Source organism: Pithys albifrons, chromosome 14 (assembly GCF_047495875.1).
Source record: "Pithys albifrons albifrons isolate INPA30051 chromosome 14, PitAlb_v1, whole genome shotgun sequence".
Taxonomy (NCBI): domain Eukaryota; kingdom Metazoa; phylum Chordata; class Aves; order Passeriformes; family Thamnophilidae; genus Pithys; species Pithys albifrons.
This window is the reverse complement of record NC_092471.1, coordinates 18931587-18956861: the sequence shown is the minus strand read 5'-3', so window position 1 is coordinate 18956861 and position 25275 is coordinate 18931587. Positions and strand designations below refer to the sequence as shown.

Here is a 25275-nt window from a genome sequence, read left to right as displayed (position 1 = left end):
GGATGGGGTGGGGTCCGGAGGCCCAGAAGGGCCCGTGGGCCGAGGGAGGGGTCTGTGTGGTGTCCCTGGGCCGAGGAGGGGTCCGTCGGCCGGGAGAGGCCCGTGGGCCGGATGAGGGCGCCGTCCGTGAGCCGACAGGGGATCCGTGGGCCGAAAAGGGGTCCGTGGGTGGAAGGGAGAGGCCCGTGAGCCGAGGGGGGCTCCGTACCAGCCCCCCCGTCCCGCCCCTCCCTGCGCTCCTGCCCCTCCAAAATGGCGGCCGGCCCTGAGGGCCGCGGCCGCGCGCGCTGGGCGGGGCTGCCCCCCCCGGGCCGCGCCTGCGCGGGGGCGCGCGCGCCCCTCCACTTCCGCGTGTCGGCGGCACTTCCGGCCCCCGTTCCTTGGTAACAATGGGGCAGAAAATGGCGGCCTGAACGGGCAGGGCCTGAGCGGGCAGGGCCGGGCGCGGCGGGGCGGGCGGAGCGCGGCACCGGCACCGGCACCGGCACCGGCACGGGGCGGCGGCGCACCCACAGCGCCGGGGGTGGGCGGCGGCGGCGGGCGGTGAGCGGTGAGCAGCGGGGCCGGGGGCGGGCTCTCAAAATGGCCCGGGGAAGGGAGGGGAGAGGCCCGGGGCAGGCGGGGGCGGCCCAGGGTCCCTCAGCCCGCGCTCGGGGGGCGGCCGCGGGCCCGGCGGGGCGCGGGAGGCTCGGTCGGCGCTGCCGTGAGCGGGCGGGGGGCGGCGATGGCGGAGCGAGCGCGGGTGTGCCCGGATGGGCCGCGCTCCCGGAGGGGCCTCCCGCCGCCTCCGCCGCTCGGGCCGGGCCCGGGGGGTGCGGGGGCTCGGAGGGTGCGGGGCCTCAGCAGGTGCGGGGCTCGAAAAGATGCGGGGCCTCAGCGGGTGCCGGGCCGGGGGCTGCGGGAACCGGGGGGTGCGGGGCCTCGGCCGCCCGTGCCCGGCGGGGCGGGGGCAGGAGCGGCAGCCGGGCCCGTTCGGGGGCAGCGAGGGGCGGTGTCGCCGCTGCTCGGGGCCCGTTTGCGGGGGTGCCCTGTGTGGTTGTGGGGGGCTCCGGGTTGCGGGTGCCCGTGCGGGGTTGGACAGGAGGCCTCGCTGCGGCTCGGGCCGTCCCGCGGCGCCTGGAGCGGTTCGGGGCCTGCTCAGACCTGCGGTGTTCGCTGTTCCTGGGCCGAGTTTCTCCCCAGTCGGTCACGTCATCTTTGCTCTGTCACCGTATAGTTTCCTGTGCGAGCTTTCCCCTGCCCCTTTTAGTGCTGTTTGTGAACGTTTAAGGTTTCTGTGTGTTTTGAAACCATTGCCAAGTCCTGCTGGATGTGCGTGTTTATCTTCAGTGATCTGTTCTAATTGAGGGGCAATAGCAGCTTATATATAATAATATATATGTATATTGTATTTATTATAATATATATGTATATGTATATTGTATTTATTAAGATCTATTATGCATATATATTATTATATATATATATATATTATATATATATTATATATATATATATATATATATATATTTGTGTGTAGTAGGAGCCTGACAAAAGGTTTCATGGCAAAAGACATTGATTTTTTTAATAGTTGTTTTGTTTGTTTTGCCATTTTCCAGGAAGGTGAATACAGAGAAGCTTCTCAACAAGAGTTCAGACTTGATAGTACCCGGTGGTGTCATCACATACCACGTTTATTTCCCCTGACCATATTGGCAGGACTGCCTCATTTCAAGTAGAAAATAGTTGTCCAAATGCTAAAGAAGTTCTGGCACTTATTTGTCCCTGAGTTTTAATTGCAGTGACTTGTCAGATCTTTTAAAAAACCAAACTGTTGGCTGCTTCTTGGGCAGTTAATTATCTTTAACTGAGGGTCAGATGTTTAGTTTTGTTGTAGTGCACTTAAGCTGAGCGTGTTCCCTCTCCAGGTTCACCATTTGGGAATTAAAGGAGTTGCAGCTCAGTCTGGGGAAGGGCAAACACACCACATGTTATAAAATTAAGGGCCTCTTGTTGTGTCAGACCACTAAAGCAGAACCACCTCAGTGTTCTCTTCATCAGCAACTCTGTTTGTCACTGAAATAACCACACCAGCATTTCTCAAGCCTGCAGTGGTTGTCGTGTGTGTCCTGGTTGTTTCCATGTTTGTGGCTTCCCAGACATGCTCAGGGGAGGGACAAGTGTCTGCCCTCCAATATGTGTATTGGAGGTGGGTTTAAGTGGGTGTTTTTGGTGTGCTCCTTAAGTGGAAATACTTTCAAAACACCCCTATATCATATACCTGCCTTCTTGTTTTATCCCTCCTTCCCATGGGAATGTATCTAAATAAATTTGTTGATCTCAGTGGAATTATTCCAGTTGCAGGGAAGATACACTTTGGTTTTTTTCTGTCATATACTTGAGTTTAAACGTTGCATATAAGTCCAGTTAAATGTAACAACACATTGTTGGACTGTTCTTTTTTTTTTTTTTTTGTAGAGGACTTAATTTGCCACATATTGAAACATTTGAATCCAAACGTGATCGTTGGGTGTTTATCCAAGTTTTTGTGGTTCAATCTCAGTCTTAGTGAAAACCTGTCAATTCCTGAGCTTGCAAAATTTAACCTGGAAGGGATGAAAACAAATGTGACCATTTCTCTCTTCAAGATATTTTTATGGCAGTGTTGGCATCTCAGAACCAAAACTTGTGAGCAGTGTAATAACTGAGTCAGGAGCTTTGTGTGGTGGGCAGGGCCAGCCAGGAGCGTCCCAGGGGCTGGGTCTGCTTTGGTAACCCCATGGAAACACCAGCCTGGTCTCCTTCAGGCTGCTCAGGTTGTGTTAATGAGGTTCTTGGTGATAAGTTGTGGCTGCAGAGCAGTGTGGAAGCTCAGCTCTGCCCTCCAGGAGCTCTGCAGGCTGGTGTGATCTCAGCAAACCATCCAGGGAGAGTTGGATGTGGAGGAAAAGTCATCCCACGTTTTATCTCAGTTTGGTAACTGAGAAACGTCTTGCCCAGAGCGCTCTGAGGTTCCATGTGCAGGGGGGGTGTGCACAGTCTGGCTAAAGTGCTGCAGCCTGGGGCTGTCTGCAGAAAGGGAGTTCTCATCCTGCAGATGCTGATGCAAATTCCAGTAGATTTTATTGCATTTATTTTGCTCTGTATTGGTTGGGCACTGGGTGTCAACCAGAACAAGAATGCACTGTCGGAATTCCCGAGTGGGTTGTGGTGATTCTCACAGTTCTGGGGGCCTGTTGCTGTTGGCAGCAGCTGGACTGGCAGCAGTTGTGTGGACACAGATTTAGTAATCAATTTAAAAGTGGGGTTTCCTTTTGTAATTGACATTCAGTGAGTGTTGATTGGCTTAGTGCTTTCTCTAACCCAAGCTCTGTTTCTTCAGGAATTCCAACACTCTTGTCCTCAGCCATCAGTCCTGGTTGTGCCGCTGTCTCTGTGCCCACACTGGTTACTTGTGTGCAGCTTTGCTTCTCCCTTGAGCCTCTGCTTGCTGATGGAGCTCATTTCTGGGTGGAAAGAGCATCATTTCATGAGATTCCAGAGCTGGAAACTTGTCCTCCTCTGCAGACACTGTTTCTCTTTTGTGATACCCAAATTTGATGGCAAAAGGCAGAACTATCTTCATTTTATTTTCCACTTGAATGTGAAAAGTGTTGTTTTAGTAAGTGCAGATGATTAAATATGAAGCCCTGGATTCTGGCAGTTGTTACACATTTTATTTTCAGAGCTCCATCTTGATTCCACAGCGTTCTGGAATTGCTGCACTCTGCCCTGTCACACTTACCCCGACTTCTTCACTTCTCCTTGACTTTTCAGCACTTGTTAGTATTTCTATTCTCTGTCCCAACAATTGATTCTGCTGAAGTGTCTTTTTTTTTTTAATTCTGTGGAATTTTCTGCAACTGTTCCATCTGCTTCCTATTGTTTCAAACATATGTTCAGAATGACATCTTGTTGTAGGGCCTTTGCTTTGAAACACTCTGGGGTGGTGAAACAGCTGAGTGGATGTTTAATAACACTCCTTGTTAAACTGGCATTTCAGTTTTACACACAACACTTCACTAGAAGGCAGAGTTACCTCCCAGCTCTTCCAAAGTGGTAATTTTGGGGTCAAAGAGGACACAGGGTTTAAAATTTGGGGTGAGTTTGGTAGAAGTCTGGAAAGAACCTCGATCTTGAGAGTGAAAATAGAAAATAACATCAGGGAAAAAACTTACATAATGAGGCTCCATGTGGAATGGAAATAGATGACTTTAATTTCAGTGTCTTATTGGATCTTTCCCCTTTAATGATGGGACTCACTGACAGTTTTTGCTTCTGCTTTTGAGCTTGCAAACTGGAATGATGAAATATTTAAGATGAGAATGTAGTTTCTGGTATATCTTACTCCCTGCTGGCTTTCAGTGTTGAGAAATGGGATTCTGACTGGCATGGAAACTTTTTCAACTTTGAATCCTTGTAGGAAGCTCCAGTTCCTGGGAGGTGGGGTGGGTGAACGTTGCACGTGAAGCTGGTTCTGTTGTGCTAGTGTGAAGAGCTCAGGGTAAGAGAACTGCCTGTTCTGGCTGCTGTTCTGTGTCATTTGAGCCACGGAATTGGGGGGAGTGCAGGTCCTGCCAAATGGGGTGGGATGGCACGTTGGAGCTGCTGCTGCTTGGACAGCTGTGCTGGGCTCGTGTGGAGCTGAAATGTCTCTGAGGTTTGTTCCCTGAGAGCAGGGCAGGGAAAAGTAGTTTGTAATAACCCAAAAATATATTTTCTGGCTTTTACTGAGTCACTTCTGTAGTGCAAGGATGGCATGATTTGTGCAGACTGGAAACAAGGAAGGTGCTCAACAGGTTGAAGGACCTAATTAAGATGAGGTTGTGAATCATAAATGGGAAGTTGGCCTGTGCCGAGGACACCTGTGGAACACTCCCAGTGCCATCCTCCTTTCTGTGTATGCAGAGGAATTAACTGTGCTCTGGGACGTGAGGGAGCTCAGGGGACATTCCTGCCACACAGGGCATGGCAGGTTCCCAGGTGGGGCTGAAATACCAGTCACACCTCCCGGGGGCAGTTCCAGAGGAAGTTCCTGTTGCACAGCTCTGGGAGAAGCTGAGCTGTGTGTGCAGCTTAACTAATTCCGTGCCTTGTCCTGTGAAAACTTGGGACTTGCCCCATAAATCTAATGAAGGGTTTAAGGTATTGCTTGTCATTTAACCCCACTAATGAGTGACTTTGGAATTTGTCAGGTCTCCGAAGTTGTGCCTAGTTGGTGTCCAGAGAGTTTTAATGTTTTATGGGATTTCTTTTAAGCTTTTAACAAATCAGGGCTGCAGACTAAGGTGTTGTCCTGGTGTTCAGTACAGATGACTCATGTCAGGAGATACCACTTGGACTAGTGAGTATCCCAGTGCCTTCTGGTCCATTCTGGGAAGAATGTTGGGGTCCATAAGTGCTGTGAGCAGCGTGGAGGTGCCCTGAGTTGGTGTTGGAGGTAACTGGGTATCACAGCTGTGTTACCCCTGCTTGCTGTCCCACCAGGCTGTGAGCTCTGGATTTTCAGCAGTAGTACATTCCTGACTGGACACACAACTTGTCATAAGAGAAAACATAAAATAATTGTTGTGCTGTGAGAATGATAACTTTGTATTATTGAGGGAATGTCTGGTACTCTGAAATAGTTCCTTTCCAAAAGAACAAAGTATTGCTTCCTCTTGAATAAAAGGATGTAACAAACAATGGCTTTTGGGGGTTTGCTGCAGTCTGGAGCAGCAGAGACAGCCAGTCATTTGTGCTCTGAAACCTCTGAGGTGGTTGAGGGGAACTGCAGGGAAGGCACTTTGCTGACTTGTGGAAGGATGGAAACACCAATTAAGAATTCACTGAAGTTGCTGTGTTGGATATTCAGCTGCTAAAGAGTATTTCCCTTTTTTAAAGGAGAATGAATGCCTTGCTTTGTGCACCCTTTGGGTGGTCATCCCCCCCTTTCCCATGCAGAGATTGTCATTGCTGGGTGTCTCAGCTGAGCTGGCAATAACCAGCAGGTCTGAACTTCCTGCTCATGGTTGTGAACTTCCCCACCCTTTGTCAACTCAGGACTGACAGGGAAGGACACTGAAGAAGGAAACTGTGAATCTTTAGCTTCAATAAGAACAAAGTCTTACTTTGAGTTGAACTATACCACTGGAAGGAAGAGAAACAAGGTTGGAGCCTACCTGCTTAGTGGATAATGAAATGGTGGTTATTTTGTTGTAAGTTAATAGGACACCTGTTAGTTTGCCCTCATCAGGTTTCCCTGTGTCACTGGAGTCAGTTCCTTAAGCCAGTCTTAATTTTCTTCAGGGTGTGATCTGAGAGCAGAATCCTGAGGGAGGGACAGATTTTTCCAGTTATTTTTGCCACTCTGCCGATGCTGTGATAGGAGTAGTAACTCCCAGCCTGGAACTGCTGCTGGACAGCCAGAAGGGGCCTGTGGAGTCGTGCTGAGGCAGGACTGGTCTAGATGTTCTGCTGAGTTCAGTCTGTGATGGATGGAGTGCTCTGCAGCTGTGTGGGAGGCGAGGCTTAAACTGCACAATGTGGACGCTGAGCTGAGTGGACAGGGAAGAGACAGGAAGTAGCAGAAGCCTTGGGGGAGAAATCCTATTTTTCCTTGGCTGGTTTTGGTATCAGAGCTGTGGTTTGAAGAGTGTCATCCCATTTACTGTCAGTGATAGGGCAGGGCCAGTGCCTTGATGGGCATTTCTGTGCCCTCTGTATGTCCAGCAATGGAAACATCCCATACAGACCCTCAGCATTGTAGGACGGTGACACTGGGGCGTGGTGGGCTGGGGCGATCTCTCACAGCAGCACAGTCTGTCACCAGTAGAAATAGTCTCAATGTCAGTTAAATTCTTCATTCAAATCCTACCCCTGAGGCAATAATGTCTTTTCAATCTTGCCTGTTAAGCTGATTTTATAGTTTAGGAGGGGAGGTAAGAGATGATGGAGGAGCAAAGAGGAGCAAACCTGGAAGTGCCTTATTCAGAGCATTTCCTAAAGAGTCACATACTGAACTGCACATTAGTCTGTTGGTGAAGACGAGAGAAAAATTCTTTTTTTTCCCCCACTTGACTTGTTTGGGCTCTCTCTTTTTCCCTGCCCAGGGTGCCCCTTTTTTTCTGAAATGGAGTAGCAAATGCCCGAGTCCAATGGGGTTGGTACAGCCAAGGTGCCTGAGAGCACTGGAATATTCACTTAAAAGGAAGATTTCAAAGCATAAGCAGCAAACCAAGGTCATGCTTTGTATGCATAGTGAGGTTTTCTTTTTTAAAAGCTGTTGTAGAATTAGGCTGATGTTACAAAGATGTTGATTTGCCATCTTTATGGAGACACTCTGTGTTTTGCAGTCAGTAAATCCCAAGCTGGCAGTCGTTTGGGGTAAAATATTTTACAAAACTTTGTGCTGCTCCTGTTCCTTGGCATCTTACTGCATGTGCTCATTTTCTTAATCTTATTGTAGACTTTGTTTCATTGTTATCCTGAAGGAGGGAATGCTGGTTAAGAGTTTTGATGTGTATTCCCAGAGAACTAATGCATCTTGCAAGGCTTTATTTTTGATCCAAGTCTCTCATTCTGCTTGAGGCTTTTATTCAGATGTTACTTTGAAAAGCAGCTGTCATTATTTCCAAGATCTTCTGTAGAATGTGTTACTTGGGGTCATGACTGTGCTCCAGAAGGCTTGTCAAAGGTGATTGGCTGTGAAGCAGAGGGTGTTCCCGCTGGCAGGACACGCGGGGGGCACACGGATTGCCCAACTGAGCCGGGTCAGAGCTGGGTGTCCCTGCTGGCCCAGCTGCCCCTGGGAGTGGGGTCACTGCTCGGGGCTGGACAGCACGTCACGTGCCCCTCTGCAGATGTGCAGCCTTTGCACTGCACCAGGGATCAGAAATGCAGAGAAAGCTGATGACTCCCTGTGAGTCAGGGCTGGCCCTGCGCTTGCTGCTGATTCCTGGAAAAACGTGTAACTGCTTTGGCAAAATGGCACAACTTCACAGAACCAAACGACACCCTGAGTGGCAACAAGTTAATGGCACTAACCTAACATTCCAACTCGAGACAAAGAGGGTTGGAGCAGCCATTTCATAATTTACAAGTCTGCAATAATAGGATGTCCTACCCTGTGGAATTTTTGCAGTGTTACACACCGAGGTCGTCACGCACTTTAATTTTCACCATAGCAGCTGAAATCAAGTGCCCGTGGAGACCATGCAGTGCTGCTCTTCTGTGGAGAAGCACTAATGTAAACTGGGCAGTCCTGACTTGACAGCTGTGCTGACAAACCCAAAAAAGATGCTTTTTCCACCAGACAGATGTCGAAGTGTTGGACATTTTCCAGCGAGAAGCAGAAAAGCTTTATTCTAACAGTATTTTCATGTCACATGAAGTAGGGTTTAAATGAAAGGAATGTTTTCTGATGGAGAGTGTTATTGCAGAGCTTTTTAGCATGCAGAGGATTAGCTTGCTAATCACCTCTCTGAGTAAGTAGATTCTACCAGTTGTGCAGGAATATTCTTGATGTGTGAATAGTGAGGCACAGTGATCAAGGAAACCAGTTATTTTATCTTCATTTGATACATGTGCATGGCACAGCCAGTGCCAGAATGTCTCCTGCATTTGCATGTATTTCATTATAGTGTTTATCAGATACAGACACAAAATTCATCGATAATTTTCTTTGAGACACTGTCAAGTATTTCATCCAAATGAAAAACAATATGAGAATATTATATTTAAAAATATGCAACACAGAATCATAGAATCGATTGGGTTGGAAAAGACCTCCGAGATCATCAAGTCCAACCCTTGGTCCAACTCCAGTCCCTTTACCAGATCATGGCACTCAGTGCCACAGCCAATCTCAGTTTAAAACCTCCAGGGATGGGGAATCCACCCCCTCTCTGGGCAGCCCATTCCAATGCCTGAGCACTCTCTCTGCAAAGAATTTTTTTCTGCTCTCCAACTTCAATTTCCCCTGGCAGAGCTTGAGCCCATCGTGCCCCCTTGTCCTATTGCTGAGTGCCTGGGAGAAGAGACCAACCCCCACCTGGCCAGAACTTCCCTTCAGGCAGTTCCAGACAGTGCTGAGGTCACCTCTGAGCCTCCTCTTCTCCAGCCTGAACACCCCCAGCTCCCTCAGCCTCTCCCCACAGGGCTTGTGCTCCAGTCCCTTCTCCAGCCTCGTTGCCCTTCTCTGGCCCCACTCCAGCCCCTCAATCTCTTTCCTGACCTGAGGGGCCCAGAACTGAACACAACACTCAAGGTGTGGCCTCCCCAGTGCTGAGTCCAGGGGAAGGGTCACTGCCCTGGGCCTGCTGCCACCCCATTGCTGAGCCAGGCCAGGATGCCATTGGCCTTCTTGGCCACCTGGGCACACTGTTGGCTCATGTTGAGCTTCCTGTCCCTCAATCCCCCCAGGTCCCTTTCCCCCTGGCTGCTCTCCAGCCACTCTGTGCCCACCCTGTGCTGCTGCAGGGGGTTGTTGTGGCCAAAGTGCAGTTCTTGAAAGCAGATGTACACCTGGTATGTGCTGTGAGTTTGTCTTGGAAATTTTGGTTGTCAACATCAGTAATTCAGTAAATGCTGAAACTTGAAAGAACATTCTCTTCATGTAAAACACTAAAGTTGATTTTACAAACTCTTCTCGTTTGAGGAAACAAGAACCTTTTCTTTTTTTGCCCATAGTGTTCTGTAGCATCTTCTATATTTGAGTTCTTCATACCCTTTCATTCTGTTCAAATGCACTTGGATATACAAAATCAGAGTCACAGAGTACTCTGAGTTGGAAGGACCCACAAGGATCATCAGGTCCAACTCTTAAGTCAATGGCCCACAGAGGGGATTGAACCCATGACCTTGGCATTACTACAACCAAGTTTTAACCAACTGAGCTAATCTCAGGGATGATTAAAAGTGTTTCTTGTAGCAGGCAGGAAAAGCAGTGAACACCTTTTAGAGTCAGAGGGAGTGTGATCACGGATGGCCTGTGCCCTGCACGGCTCAGCTGTCGGACTGCTTGGTGAGGTGTGAGGGGTATTTATGCCAAAAGCAGAGAGTCATGGACACCTGGTCAGCTCTGTGGATGTAAAGGTGGACTAAGGCTTTGACAGGTGATACTGTTGCCTTAAAAGTCTGTAAAAAGGACTCCAAGCTGAGTTTTAGTAGGAGATGAGATAAGGGGTAGTTACTTTAATGAGCAGTTTGGCTCATCCAGGAATGCACAGACACGTGTGCAAGCTTTGATTTCCATGGCTTTTATAATCTATCCAATCACTACCTTACACATGTCCAGTTCCACCTCTGTCCCTTCCCAGTCCCCACCTCCCCGGATTTGAGGCTGGGGTCGTCGAGACCCCCTGTCTTCATCCACCTCCTCTTCTTCAGCACACAAAGGTCTTTTGGACGCTCTCCAGTGCTCCGGGTCACTCTGCTTTGTGCTTATGTTTCCCTCTGATATCCTCCAGTCTTGTACCTTGAGAAAGGGACTGAACAGCCAGAAGATCTTAGCTGCCTGTTCTGGAGCAGGGGTAGAGATAGAAAGACCTTAAGTAGCTAAATATTAACCCACTAAAAATCTACAGTGCTACATCTATTGTGTTCTTAAAATCAGCAAAATATGAAAATTGAAAAATCAAAGACCCCTTTGGCATCAATACCCTGTGTGCTCATACCTGTTGCTTTGTTGAGTGTTTGGTAATGATGGGCATTGATTTGGTTTGTACTGCCTGGAGAGGTTCATGCTTTGAGAAGGGCTTTGGTTTTGATCCCTGTGGTTGTGGCACCTGATCTTAACTGAAGCTTCATGAGCCAAGTGCTTTAACCTGTCCTCTGTTCTACATTGTAAACATGCCTGAATGTCGTGCCATATTTCACTGCACTCAGTGAAGGGTTTGTTTCCTCCCTTTTTAGGTACTCTCCCACTCATCAAGATGGAAAGCTCAGATTCTGGTGATAAAGGAAATATTGATCAATCAGAAGCACAACGGCAGAGTCAGCTGGACCGGTTGGATCGAGAGGAAGCTTTCTATCAGTTTGTGAACAACCTGAGTGAAGAGGACTACAGGCTTATGAGAGATAACAATTTGTTAGGAACACCAGGTGGGTAATGCTTGTCCATCCTACTAGAATTGCTTGCAGGCAATTTGTGTCCTTTTCTGTTCCCCTGAAATGGTTCCACCCGTTTAGTTTGTGTGCTGTGGTTGTGTCATGGGAGGAAGTAGCTTCTTGCTAATTTGTACACACTCAAATTGGAGTGGGCCCCTGACTAGTGAAGAGGTGGTTACAAAAGTTTAGTGTTTACACAACTCGGCAGGAACACCCAGATTTGACCCAGTTCCAGTTACGGGCCCTGAGATGGAAAAAAGTCTTCCCTAAGTGTTTGTGTGCAAATTTTAAGCTGTTGAGGCTGAGTTTGTACCTAGGGTAAAGTGGTCTGGTGAGAGATCCTGCATGGGCATTTGATTTCAGTTCTCAATTGATTTATTACTTTAAATTGGCTCTTTACAGGATAATACCTAATTCAAACCATGACTTCAACTAATTTAAACCTTTTTTCATGCTTGTGAAAGTGTTACCTCAAATTGTACTCTGGACAGCCATTCAATGGGTGACAAACGGGATGACAAAAATTGCTGCTAAGCTGTAGAGGTTACAGAACCAGAGAGCAGATCTGTACTGAATGGGATGGAGCTGTTGGATATTTCAGCTTCAGCAGAGCTTATTTGGGACAACAGTGCTAAAGTGTCTGAGCTTCCCCTCAGCAACCTGCTCAGCAGTGTCCGTAGGGCAGGATTTGATCAGACAAGAGACAAGCAGTGACTTGTACCTTCTTGAGAAGCTTTTGATGATGCTTATATGACATATATACATATATGATTTGGAAATATTTTTTGGAAATTTTTGCTTATTTTCTAAGGTGAAATTACTGAAGAAGAGTTGCTGAGAAGGCTACACCAAGTTAAAGAAGGTCCACCACAGCAAAACAGTGATGAGAATAGAGGTATATACAGTATTTGTGCAAACTCTTAACTTAGCACCCCGGGCGGACCTTAACTTGAGTGCAGGAGTGGAACAAGTTAAGCCTAGGCAGGTGCAAGGTGAGCTTTGTTTCAAAACTCAGTGAACATTGTCTGACACCTGCTGCAGAGGTCAGTTTGGGACAGATTTCATTCATAACACATCTGTTACTTGAATCAAGATAGTTTCACTTAGGTTTGTTTCTTTTGCCTTTTTTTTTTTTAATTGCCTTCCTGTCTGTTCTCTTCTGGGATGCTTTTTGGCATTCCCTCTTTTTCAGTTTGCCATTCTGCTGCTCCAAAGGTGCTTCTGTAGAGACTGGTGGACAGTGCTTGGAGCTGACCACTGGGGTTCCTTCTTCAGTGAGACAGACTTGCTATAAAGCTTTTCATGTGAAGGCTCAGGACGAACTTCTCTATTTAATGGCCAATAGATCATTGAATTGTTTGGAAAACACAGAATATTGATGTGTTATGACACTTGAGGTGTCTTTACATTTACTTAAGATATACAATATGTGTTATTTTGATGACTTTTTGCTCTGTAGTGGCTGCAGCCACTCTGTCCACATTAGAGCAGTGTCCACTCCTGCTCCCTTAGAGCTCTGGTAGCTGGGAATTGTCATGCTGTGTGTGAAACCACAGCAGCACTTGGTCGGATTCAGCACTTCTAAATTGTCACTTGTTAAACTAAGCAATTATGTTCTTGGAAAAGATCACTCCAGAATTAGCTCAGTACTCTAATTTTGGTAGTTCCCTGTCTTTTTCACAGGTGCAGAGTCCGCAGAAGATGTTTCAAATGGAGACTCTATAATAGACTGGCTGAATTCAGTCCGACAGACTGGCAATACCACGCGGAGTGGGCAGCGAGGAAACCAGTCCTGGAGGGCAGTGAGCAGGACTAACCCAAACAGTGGCGACTTCAGGTTCAGCTTGGAAATAAATGTCAACCGTAACAATGGGAACACAAACCCAGAAACTGAGAATGAGCCATCTGTAGAGCCTTCCAGTGGGGAGGATTTGGAAAACAGCCAAAGTGACTCTGAAATTCCAAGGTCTGACTCACCATCTGTAAGGCAGCCTGGATCAGAAAGGAGTGCTTTGGAGGAGGTAACTGTGGAGGAGGCTTCCCCTCCTAGAGGGCAGAGGAGAGCCAGAAGCAGGAGTCCGGAGCAGCGGAGAACGCGGGCTAGGACTGATAGAAGTAGGTCACCTATTAATCCAGTGAGCGAGGCTCCTCGCCGGCCGCATCACAACACATCATCTCAAGCACTGGACCACTCCTCGGCCAGCGAAGCCGAGGGCAGCTCCAGAACCAGGCAGCACGTGACCTTAAGGCAGCACGCGGCGGGGACTGAGGTGCCAAGTGAAAATGCAGTGCTGTTTTCCCCCCCTGAAACGAGACCTGTTCCTCAAGCAGCAGGTTCCTCAGAAACAAACGGCACGGGTGAGTCGGCAGCTCCTGGGCAGAGGCCTCCTACCATAGTGCTGGATCTCCAGGTGAGAAGGGTCCGCCCCGGAGAGTACCGGCAGCGGGACAGCATCGCCAACAGGACGCGGTCCCGGTCCCAGACCCCCAACAACACCGTCACCTACGAGAGCGAGCGCGGCGGGTTCAGGCGCACGTTCTCCCGCTCGGAGCGGGCCGGAGTGAGAACTTACGTCAGCACCATTAGGATTCCCATCCGTAGGATCTTAAACACAGGCCTGAGCGAGACCACGTCTGTTGCCATTCAGACTATGCTGAGGCAGATAATGACAGGCTTCGGAGAGCTCAGTTACTTCATGTACAGCGATAGCGATGCAGATCCGAGTGGCCCGAATCCCAGTCAGAACGTGGACACCTCCGAGCCACAGAACGGAGGTGGTGGTACGTCAGGCAATGAAAATGCAGATGTTAGCTCAGGGGAGGTGTATGAAGGTGGCCATGAAGCTAGCTCAACATCTGGGGCCAGGCGGGAAGGCCGGAACACGAGGGGATCGGTCACCTTCGAAGAAAGTGGTTCTCTGCCATTCCTTAGCCTTGCACAGTTTTTCCTCCTAAACGAAGATGACGATGACCAACCAAGAGGACTCACCAAAGAGCAGATTGACAACCTAGCGATGAGGAATTTCGGTGAGAGCGATGCTCTGAAAACCTGTAGCGTGTGTATCACGGAGTACACGGAAGGCAACAAGCTCCGGAAGCTGCCTTGTTCCCACGAGTATCACGTGCACTGCATCGACCGCTGGTTATCGGAGAATTCCACCTGTCCCATTTGCCGCAGAGCAGTCTTAGCTTCTGGTAACAGGGAGAGTGTTGTCTGAAGGAGCTCTGAATCAATGGCCAAGCAGCTGGTGTGATAGTGATGGGCAAAGAAGTCACTTCCTTTATGGCCACTTTTTGAGTGGTACCTCAGTGTATAGTAATGACTTGGAGTGTGAATCTTCCCTCATTAAGGCTTTTTCTCTGGATTCAGGCTTCAGAAATTGGAAAATTAATTAGGTTTTTCAAGTTCTAGTCAGTTTGGGTGTTAAATTTCACTTCTCCAAAGACATCTACCCACTTAAAAATACGTTTTTCTTTGTGAAGAGTATTAAGTTCTTTCCCCTGCCCAGCCTCTGCCATCCCAGTTCAATAAAGAGTTTGTCCTCAAGATTGTGCTTTAAGAGGAATTCTTTGAGAAATCATCCCAAGCTCAGTGCCCATGAGTTGGAGAGGAATTTTTGCAAGAAATCCAACTATCTGAGAAAATAATACAAATTTAATTGCACACTTGAACATACTTTTAATTTTCCTCCTGGGTTAATATTGGACATGTCTGTGTAAATAACACTAATGTTAGCCTTTCCCCATCACTATGGCACGCTGTAGGGTGAGCTGTTAGCTTAACTGGGATATTTATCATGTTGTGGAAATATAAGAATTGCCTATGCTTGTTTAAATAAAGAAAACAAATCTGTTTTAAAACTGTAAAGCTTTTTTGTAGAAGCTCAGTACTTTTCCAATGCACTGTTGTACTAATGCATTAAGAATTAAACCTGTACCATGCTTAGGAATCAAGAATGCTTTTCATACAGCCCCACCACACAGAGAGGAAACTGAACACGGGAGAGCTGCCTTTGTTACTGTGTACCTGTCAAGAGCAGTGCATATCTGTACTATTTATGTGAACAGCTACTGTAACATAAAATCAGTTGGATTAGACATTTAATTGCATTAAAAACCCAGAAATTAAATGTTACAATTGCAGTGTTTTGGCTCAGTAATGCCACCAAAAAAAAAAGATGATAAAAATTGGAAACTGTTCTAAGGGCTGGTTATTTCTTGGTATGGTTGCAAATACATGATACAAACTCGTTTGTACCAGTTCACTCAGTGAGGTTTATGCCCAGTATTTCAATTTTTGAGGCAACTCTGTAATTTCAGCAGGCACATATTGGCAGGTGTGGTTTTTTTCCTTCTCCACCAGCTGTGTTAGTAACCTCTGGATGTGTTGAGTGGTCCTGCTGATCTATCTGGTTGTGGTAGCCCATGACTTAAGAGCCACAGAGAAATTAACTGAGTGTCAACTGGAAAACAGATTATGAGGATTAGGTTAAATATGAAAATTATGAGTACACCTAAAATGTGTGGCAAATTCTTAGAATAAAATACAAACAATTGAACAAGCTCTTTATATTCCTGTTGGAAAAATGAAAATTAATTGAATTTACCTTTAAAATCATTTACATGATGTGTTGCATCAGTGTGTGTGGGGAATCATCCTTCCCCCCAATGACCCATACTTGGTTTCATCCTCTTAAGGATTTTTTTTCTCCTGGGTTACATCTGCAAAGGGAAAGCAGTTTTTATGCATTTCAGCTCCAGGGCAGTAGTTGGGAAGGGATATGAACTGCTCTTGCCTTGTGGGAAATGTGTGTTCCCCAGAGGGCAAAACCAAAGCTGGCCTCTTTCTTTTTTCTTAATGAAGACACATTTTTGGTGTTTTAGAGTGGTGGTTTCTTAAACTGTAATTGCTGCTTTAAGGCATTTTAACATCTCATCAGCTAGTTAAGGATTCCACAATGTCCCAAAATTCCAGTTATTTTCTGTGTGTGTTCTTTGTGGTGTTTGGTTCAGTGGGAAACCCTGACTGGCTACTGAGCTCTCTTTCTTCCTGCTGGGCCACACCATTCAAGTGTTCTTTGGGAACAGAAGAATGAGCTCCTGGGTTAGATTTTTTCCCTTGGATGCTCATTCCTCTAAAATCGAAGCTGGCTGTTGATTTCATGTGCTGGGTTCTTTATGCCAAAATTTCCTTGACAAAGTAACACTTCCAAATTTCTTCCTATAGAATTCCCATGGTAAACACTCACTCTCAGCTGCAGTTTCCTGCAGCTTTTCTGACTTACCAGAGAGTAGAATTAGAGGGGAATAACCCCCTCTCTGTGTGAGTACCATGTTAGATGTTGAATGTACATCTCTGAGACCAGAGCTGGTGACCCCAAGGAGGGGAGCCCAAATCCCAGTGAAACAGGGCTGGGCTGTGTCACCCAGCCTTTGCCATGGTCTGAGTTCCCAGTGACTTCATGCTGGCAGAGCCACCCTTACAGTTCTGTTACAGCTTAGAGTGCAGTGTCTTTGCATCTTACCTTCTGTAACTGGGGCAAGGAAAAAAATCTTGGAGATTTCCCAAATGGTACCAACAAGTACAAGTAATTTAATCTCAGTTCAGGAGGGCTTGAGTGTTCTCTGTGTTTTCTCTGCTTTTCCCAGTGCTGTAGGGGCTGGGGGCTCATTTGTCTGGAGGAGTGAGCAGAAATTAAACTGGTGATGGAGCAAAAACTTTATGTAGCCAAGTTGCCTGTCAGCCTCTGATAATTCAGTTTCTATTTACCTAAATTTAGACAGGGTTTAGGAAAAGCCAATATTAACATTTCAGTTGCTTACAAAATAGGAAAGATTTCAGTAAGTTTCACAATTAGCCTAATTAGAGTTTATGAAATACTTTGATAGTAACATCAGTATTTAGCACTTCCTGCAGTTTTCTTGATATTCCAGGAGGGACACAGCAGCCTCACTCGTGCCTGTAGCCGTATGAAGGGTTAAAGTGGTGAGTTTTGTCGTGTTCCAGGTTGGACAGAAACGACGGGGCGGGAGAGACAGAGCCTTGTGCACCAGCGCAAGGTCACAGTGCCACCGTGTGGGACCTCCTCGCCTGCTGTCAGCACCGCCCAAGTTCCCTGCGGGACCAGCAGGTTTTATTGCAGTTTTGGAGGATTCTCCTTGTCATTGCCCAGCTCAGTAGTTACCATATTTTGTTTTTATCGAACATCCAAACTGCTGCTGGGAATATCTGGCGCGTGATCTTCGTTCTCTTCTGACAGGACAGACCTGTACCCACAGCAGTTCCAGCAGTCACAGCCAAACCCTACAGGAACGCACAGTACTCTCTATTTAGTTTGATAGTTTAACTCAGATTGTGAACTGACACCGTTGTAGGGGCTCACTTTATTTTTTTGTTTAATTGGGGTTTTATTTGTTAAAAGGCTGAAGGATGATTCCTGGTGTTGGCTGGATTCCCCTTTCACGTGCACTTTTTTATTTCTTTAGGCAAACAGGGTTTTTGCAAAGAACTTGGAGGCAGTTAATTGAGTCGAGTTAGAAATGATTCGATGAGAGTAGGTGCCGCGTACGTGGCAATCCCTCGGTGCATTTAAAGGCCCTTTGTAGGAGGCCCTGGTGTGCAGGCACAGCAGCTGCAGGGGTGTGACACCGCGCGGGGCTTGAAGGAGCCATAATTGTCCATTGTGTCGACTTGCAGACGAAGGGATTTCCCACCAGAGCTGGCACAATGGACCATAACGACTGTCATCCCAGTTTCCTGTCACTTATCTGGGTTATGCAAATGTGGGAGTCCAAAGGCCCCTCTCCCTGGTGGATCTGCAGGATAAACAGTTGCCCACACAACCCAGGGGGCTCCTAAAACTGAGGGGATAAAGTGAGGATGAGAACAGATGCAGGTAAGGCTGAGCACCAGCTCTGAGCAGTGCCAGGAGGGGCTTTCTGAGCCTCCCAGCGTGATCTTCCCTGTCACATGCCATGCAAACCTCCATCCCATCAGCTTAGCCACTGCCTCATCCTTCATTTGGGATCCTTGTCATGAGTGTGCATGTCCATGGAGTGGTGTCCTCATTTTCTCGCTCCTGCCGTGGGGCTCCTGTGGTGCGTGAGGGTCTGGGAGCAAGAGAGGAGCCAGTCATGGGAATGTCTGCCTGCTCCTGTGCCTTCTCCCAGGAGGAGGAGCTTTGGATGAGGGTTGGCTTGGAGCCACATTGAGGGAATTTATAACAACTTCAGAAATATTTCCAGCCCTTACGTACACTGGCCTTTTTGTTTACCCTCGACGAGGGAGCGAAGCAGGAGGGTGAAGGGACAGAATCATGGTAACATAGCCAATGTACAAATAAGTCATGTTGTGTTAAAAAAGAGGTTTGCATCTGTTATACCGGGGCTTCCCAACCTCTCTGGTACTCTGTATCTTTTTTTCCCCTTTTTCTTCTGAGAAAACATACCATAGAATTTGGTTCAATTTATTTTATCTGGGTTTGTTCCCTTAAACTAAAATATTTGAGCCCCCTTCCTGAATTTCACTCTCTGCCAATAAAGCTGTTCGTTGGGAAGCCCTGAATTCCACTGTGAATGTAACAGTCTCTTTTATTATTTTTCTTTATTTTTTGTTTGTTTGTACAGTACATCTGTTTATACTAGATTTGTACAAACTGATGCTCTGAGGTCATTGGACACAGTTTAACCAGGTTTGCCAGCTAACACTTAGGAGGAGTTTGTTCCTTATGTAAGATGTCATAATACAGATCTAACCAGACTCAATAAAATGCATGAAGTGTTCATTTTGTGCTGGATCATCACTCCTTGGATTTATTCTTATGGTGGGAATGCACTGGAGGAAATGGTGGTGGATGTGGTAGGAATTTATTTCCTCCATACACCTTTTCCCTTGAAGCTGGACAGAAAGGAAGGAGCTGGAATGGTACAGAGTTAACTTCTTGGAAGAATTTACTGCTCCTTAGTACATAAAACTGAAGCAATAAATCTCACTGCGTCCCAGACTTCTGCAAATCTGTCAGTGGACATAGTGGGGTACCAAAGCAGCATCTGCAGGTTGTCTTTGCAGGGTAGCTGTGCCTTGTTCAGGTTTCCATCAGGACCAGGGCCCCCTACTCAGGGCTGAGCCTCCCTGCACCTCCACTCAGCGGCTTCCAGGACAGACTCCAGCATGTGGCTAAAAGCTTCATCCTAAAATTAGTAGCTGAGGTACGTGCAAATACTTACTGGAGTGGGCAGGAAATTTTGTAGGGCGTGGGAAGCTGAATTTATTGCCTGTGCTTCCCTCACCTCACTCCACTCCCCGAGTCGGAAGTGGGAGCAGCTCCCGGGGAGGAGGAGACGGCACCGGTATGGAAGGGGGAGGAAGGTGTTGTATTGAGAACCGGTGTTGTGGTACCACAACAGCAGGGATGGAATCACAGCTGGGCTGAGGCTCCTCAGCACTGCCAGTGGTGCCCTTCTCCAGCCAGGAGAGGCACTGAGTCAGGGTTCTGCTCCAGCTTCTCTCTCCACAGGGAGAGCTCTTGGATAAGGCTTTTCTTTGTCCATTCCCACATGCTTCTTGCTCTGTTCAGTCTGAAAGTGGGTCTTAACACAGGTGTTACCTTTGCTTTCAGTGACTTTACTCCTGAAGGGACTCCCACACTTTGTGTATTGGGAACTCTGCCTGGTCGCTGTCTCCAGCCCCTCACCTCCCTGTAGGAAGTCCTTTGGTTTGGATAACCCTGTATTTGTTCCTTAAAAGCTGCCAATCAACCCCAAATTGCTTAAAGAGCACAAACCAACCTTGGCACACGTGTGTGTCTGACTTCATCCCTCTGTTTATTTTCTTTAATATATTTGAGGTCTTTGTCCTGACCTGTAAAACTTTATATAACCTTGTTCCTCCCTCTTGGTGCTTAAACCCTGTAACCTTTTATGTTGTCTTACCCCTCAGGATATATTTCCATTGCAGATCCAGACCTTCATAGGGGAATGTGTTTGACCACTTTGCTGGTTCTGCTGGTGGGTGGGAGGAGAAAGGTTGTGTTTGGCAATCCTCTGCATCCCAGAGCAATGAGGGGACAGGAATAGCCATCCACTGGGACACTTCTCCCCTTTTCTGAGTGCTCCTTAGTGGGCTGGAGCATTTGGAAAGAGAGAGGTGGGGAGAAAAGCACAGCCCAGCTGCTCCTCCCTTGCCTTCCCAGCTGTTTCAAGTGTGATTGAACCTGTTTGGGGACTTTTAGTATAATGAACCTAAACTCAGCTGTGTTGGCTCCATAAATCCTTACAATGATGTTATACAGGGAAAACTAAACCCACTTTTTAGATTTTAACTGGTGGGGCATTGTCTGTGGCACTAATGAGATGCTGCTGCCACATGCTCCAACTGTTCCCCTGAATAAATCCCCTGCCAAGCCAAGCATGTGAAATCCAGGCATCAGGTCCCCTCAACAATGATTACTTCATCAAGCAGGAGTCATCCCACATTTGTGAGGGTTTCCTGAGTTCTGGCACCCTATGCCAGCAGAGTCCTGGGATTTGGAGGGAGAAGCCTACCAGGTGGCACCCTTGTGATGGTGTTGGGGGAGCTGGGCTGTGGCACCAGCAGAGCCAAGAGAGGAGCTGGTTGGGCTCCTGGTGTCCTGCAAAGGTTTGTTTCACTGGTTGGATTTCTTGGAATGCTTTTGCAGAGTGTGATTTCTCCAGGCTGAAAGTTCGAGGGCGGTGGCTTTTTGCTCTGGAGCAGCAGCTTTGCTCGTTGTGGTGGGTCCTTGTAGAAAATGCCATGAAGCACAAAGTGCCTGGATTGGTTTCTTGGCTTTAATACCCATTCTACTCTTCCCTTTCACAGCAGTGAAACAGCCCTGGGACCTGGCCAGGTCCAAAAAACCCCACATTTTGCCCTGTGCCTGCAGAGCCAGACTTTGCTGCAGGCTGGCTATTGGGTTTGGAGGGTGTTATGGGGGGAAAAACTCTTGAAACATCTTCATTTCAGGAGCCCACAGGGTTCCTCTCCACAGCAGGGATTTGTGGAATGGAGGTGGGACACTGTGCCTACCCTGAGCATCCCTCACTGCTCACCAAGCAGCCGAAAGGCCAGAAGAGATGCAGTGAAAGAAACATTAATCTCTGTGGGTAGTACTGACTTCTACCTAAACTAAATAATTCCTAAATAAACTTGGAAATGACTCAGTCTTTGCTGCTGGCACCTCTGGGGTGATCAGGTGTTAATTTGTACAGATGCATCTAATGAAATACTTACGGGAGGAGGAGGCTGGGAAATGCCCTGACAGCCACTGGCTGTCAGCAGTGCTGGTTGTTCATCTTCCCTGCACGTGTGACATGGCCAGCAGAGGCAGGTGGGAAATGATGGAAAGGGATGAAGGACAGAGCATGGGAAGGGAAAGAGGAGGGGAATTAAATAGAAGGAAAACTAAAGGATAAAAAACGAAAACCCTTTTGAACTGACTGGAACTAGTGAAACATCAACACAGGGGGAAGAAGAATACAGGAGGGAGGAAACCCTCTGGGATCCTCGCGGTTGTGAGGATGCAGAGCAGGTCCAGGACAGACTCAGGTACACGGTGCAGGACCCGCGGGGACTGAGCAGGAGAGCGATGCAGCATCGGCCACGTACGCCGGGGCTGGCCCAGCCTGAGCGATGCTCCAGATGAGACGACAACAGATTTATAACCATCAAACCCCGATCCCGGGCGGAAGAGGTGCATGCCAGAACAATGGAATCGCTGGAGCCTGCGAGGCCACGGGGGGCCCCTCGCACCCCACCCCGCAGCCGCGGGACGGGCTGTTTACACAACCCTCCCAAAAGCCCCCGAACGCGCCTCGTGTTTGCAGCGCGGGATGGAGCGGCTGCAGGTGCTTGGGAGGGACTTGTTTGGCGTTGCCCTCGTGCCAAAAGAATAAAAACAGCTAAACCCAGCATAGCCCGGAGCCCCGGCCAGGATAAACCAACACACGGACGGGTCCAAGAGCAAAGCCCAAAGGACTGATACTCCCGGACCGGGACTGGGCTCGGGCTGGCCCATCCCTGGGATGCTGATCCCTGGGGTGGCAGCGGGTCCCCAGCGGGAGGAGCCGGGGCTCTCCCCTCCGTCCCGGCCACACGCCCCTCCCTGCTCTCTCTCTTCCCCCTCTCCCCCTCCCCTGTGCTGTGTTTGCCTTAGATCTTCAGCACATCTCCAGTTTTCCTGCCTTGCTTTGCCCTGCTGCCAGCACGAAGCGGTTTCTCTCTATTGCGTTTAAAAAAGCCCCTCGAAGCGCAGCCGAAGGAACGCCCGAGCATCCCGAGCTCACCCCGGCGCTCCCCCAGCTCCGCCCTGCCAGTTCTTCGTGGGGTCTGGATACCCCTCCCGGGGCAGAGGGTCCCCCGCCAGCCTGGCTCGGTGCCCTCCCGGCCCCGCCGAGCCTGGGTGCGGCTGAACAGCCCTGGCAAGGGATCTTTTCCAAATTATTGCTTTAAATAACGACAGCAAGCAACGGCTCTAGGAAAGATTTGCATTCAGAGATGATTAAAAAAATAAAAGTGCTGCCACTCCTCAGCGCATCCTCCAAGTCCTTCAAAGGCGCTTGCAAACGGTTTCTTTAGTGAAGGATTATAATATTGAAGTCCTGCAAAGAGAAAACAGATGGAGGAGAAGACAATGAAGGAAAGCGAGCCCAGCCCAGAGCCGGCGGGGAGAGGAGCAGAGTGGCCGGCACAGCCAACACCTCTCCCTGCTGCTCCTGAGCACATCTGCAGATACAGATGGGGGGGGTGTATATATGTAGAAATTAAAAAATAACCACTCTATAGGTAGATCAACACTATTCACATATCTAAGTCTAAAAATATACATCATTAAAAACTATTGAACAAAAAACAGACATATGGTTCATATTTTATATCGAAAATGTACATATTATGTTTAATATATAAAACCTACATGTGTTTTGTAGCACAAATATCAGCTATTATATATAATTAACTTGGTTTAATCCATTATAATCTAATGTTTGAATAAATATCTAAAGACTGATCTACTGTGTTACACTAATGAAAACATCCCTTTTTTGTTGCTGATGTGCTTTGGTTTGGTTTTTTCTTCTTTGCAGCCTTTTCATGGAAAAAATCAGGTTTTGCTGAGGTGCAAAATACTTTTTTCCCCACTTTTTCCATGGATTCGGGCTAGATCCAGCAGCCTGGCAGAGCAGGAGCTGAGTGATATTCCCTGCCCTGTGCTCAGCCAGGGTGAGAGGGGATTCCCAGTGGGCCCATGTACAAACACACCCCTGGAGACAGCTCTGTGTGTGTGTGTATAAATATATGTCTGTGTGTATATTTACATGGAATTTGTGGAACATACATGTCTGTATGTACTTTTATGAACTTTGTGGAGGTGGACTGTGAGGAGCTGGTGCTGCTGGGGGTGCTGGGGGCAGCAGGGCAGGCAGTGCCTTCCAGTGCCTCTCTGGGTGTCCCCATGGATGCTCAGCCCACCTTTATCACACTCCCCAGCACCCTCCTAGTTCCCCTCCAAATTTCCAGCCATTCCAAGAGGATCATTTTAATATCACACCAGCACTGGGTTTTTTTGCTGCCTGTGAGTGAAGTTCTGTGCAGCTCCACTCTCAGGAATGGGATGCAGCATTCCCTCTCCTTGCTCTGTCCCTGCATGCACAGCACCAAGTCCAGAGGAGCTTGTTGCCATATCCTTATTCCCTTTGATTCTCTATTTACCACCTCTTATTTCCTGATGGGGATTTTTGGGTTTGGTTTTTTTTTTGCTTTTTGGTTTTTTTGTGGTTTTTTTTTAATAGTATTTGCAGTAAATATCCCCAACTTGAAAAAGGGTTGAGGTGCACACTAAAAAAAGAGCCTGAGTTATGCAAAACTACTGTGTGTGTTTCATCTAATGGCAATTAAAGCACCTCATATAAGCAAATCATTAATACAAAACCCTTGATAAAAACCATGTTTTCAGTGTCTCACAGCCACTGTAACCTTGTTGATGGATAATCCTGCTTGGTTTTTCCCAGCTGTCCCATAACTGCTCTTACTGACAAAAAAATGATTAGTTCTCCTCTGACCAAGGTGTCCTCATTGTGCCCTCTAACCACTGCCAAAAGGATGAAATAATATTAATAATAATAATGTTTAATAAAAGCTCTGATGCTGTGGCTGTGGGAGAACCCCCACAGAGCAAAGATCCTGCAGCCCCTGAAGGTGCCAGACCCAAAGCTGCACCCAGGGGAGCAGAGGAGACCCTCTCTGGGTGGGTGGGGGCTCACCCTGGGCACTGACAACCCTCTGAGTGATGCCCTCAGGGTTTGCTTTCCTATTATCAGGTTTTGATGCATTGGGTGGGACAAGGACCATGTGCCTGCTGATGCCACCTCCAGTTTTGCCCTGCTGCAGCCCATGGGAACATCTTCTCCCCTGTCAGGTACCAGCCTTTCCTCAAGGTGTATCAAATGTTTAATTAAAGTAATACCCAGGTTAAACTGTCACCTTTCCATCCCCTCTGAAGGGTTGGCAGCATCTGGGAAAGCTTCTGGGGGACCAGTGCCCACACCAGCCATGGGGAGAGGAGACCTGGCAAAACACAGGCAAGGACCCCTTTTCTTTTTAAACTGGTTTATTCTACACAATTCTTTTAAACAACATTCATAAAACGTTAATTACAAAAATGTGCTAATATGGGGTAGGTTTGTTTGTTTCTATTTCTTTTTTTTTTCTTCCAACAATCAGAAATTCACATTTGAAAGGATAGTCATACTTTTAAGACACACTTTCAAATACTTTACTTCCAGATACAAAATTTTCAGGGGATATAAATCACTTACAAGGAGCAGATGTAAAAAATTAAAATAAAAAAAAAAAAGAGAGAGGAATAACTTTAGGCTTCAGGATCTGATTTCAGCTTTGAATTGAGTGCCTGCTTTTGGACAGCTGGCTCTGCTGGTCTGCCCAGTGTGCCCAGCAGGCCTGGGTGCCTCCCAGGACCAGTTCTGGAGCCACACACAGCTTCTACTGGGCCAGAGCCAGAAGCAGAGTGGAAAAAAATGGGGTTTCAAAGCTACTGATGGTGCTCACAGCCTTTTATTGAGTCTTTCTAGTGGGTACAGACATGGCGAGGGTGAGCATTACCAGCACATCGCAGGGCAGAGCATCCCACCCCAAAG

General features: G+C 47.7%; 1 protein-coding gene across 2 annotated transcripts; it reads left to right on the top strand.

Annotated features, from left to right (window-relative positions):
* Positions 1-357: 357 nt before the first annotated feature.
* RLIM (ring finger protein, LIM domain interacting) lies at positions 358-18890 on the top strand. Of its 2 annotated transcripts, none has more exons than XM_071569165.1 (4): positions 358-383; positions 10912-11100; positions 11918-12001; positions 12790-18890. In XM_071569165.1, the coding sequence occupies exons 2-4, from the start codon at positions 10932-10934 to the stop codon at positions 14322-14324; spliced, it is 1788 nt and encodes a 595-aa protein (XP_071425266.1). In that variant the 5' UTR covers positions 358-383; positions 10912-10931; the 3' UTR covers positions 14325-18890. The 2 variants fall into 2 exon arrangements, with proteins under 2 accessions (XP_071425266.1, XP_071425265.1); XM_071569164.1 differs by lacking the exon at positions 358-383 and adding an exon at positions 390-550.
* The last annotated feature ends 6385 nt before the right edge of the window (positions 18891-25275 follow it).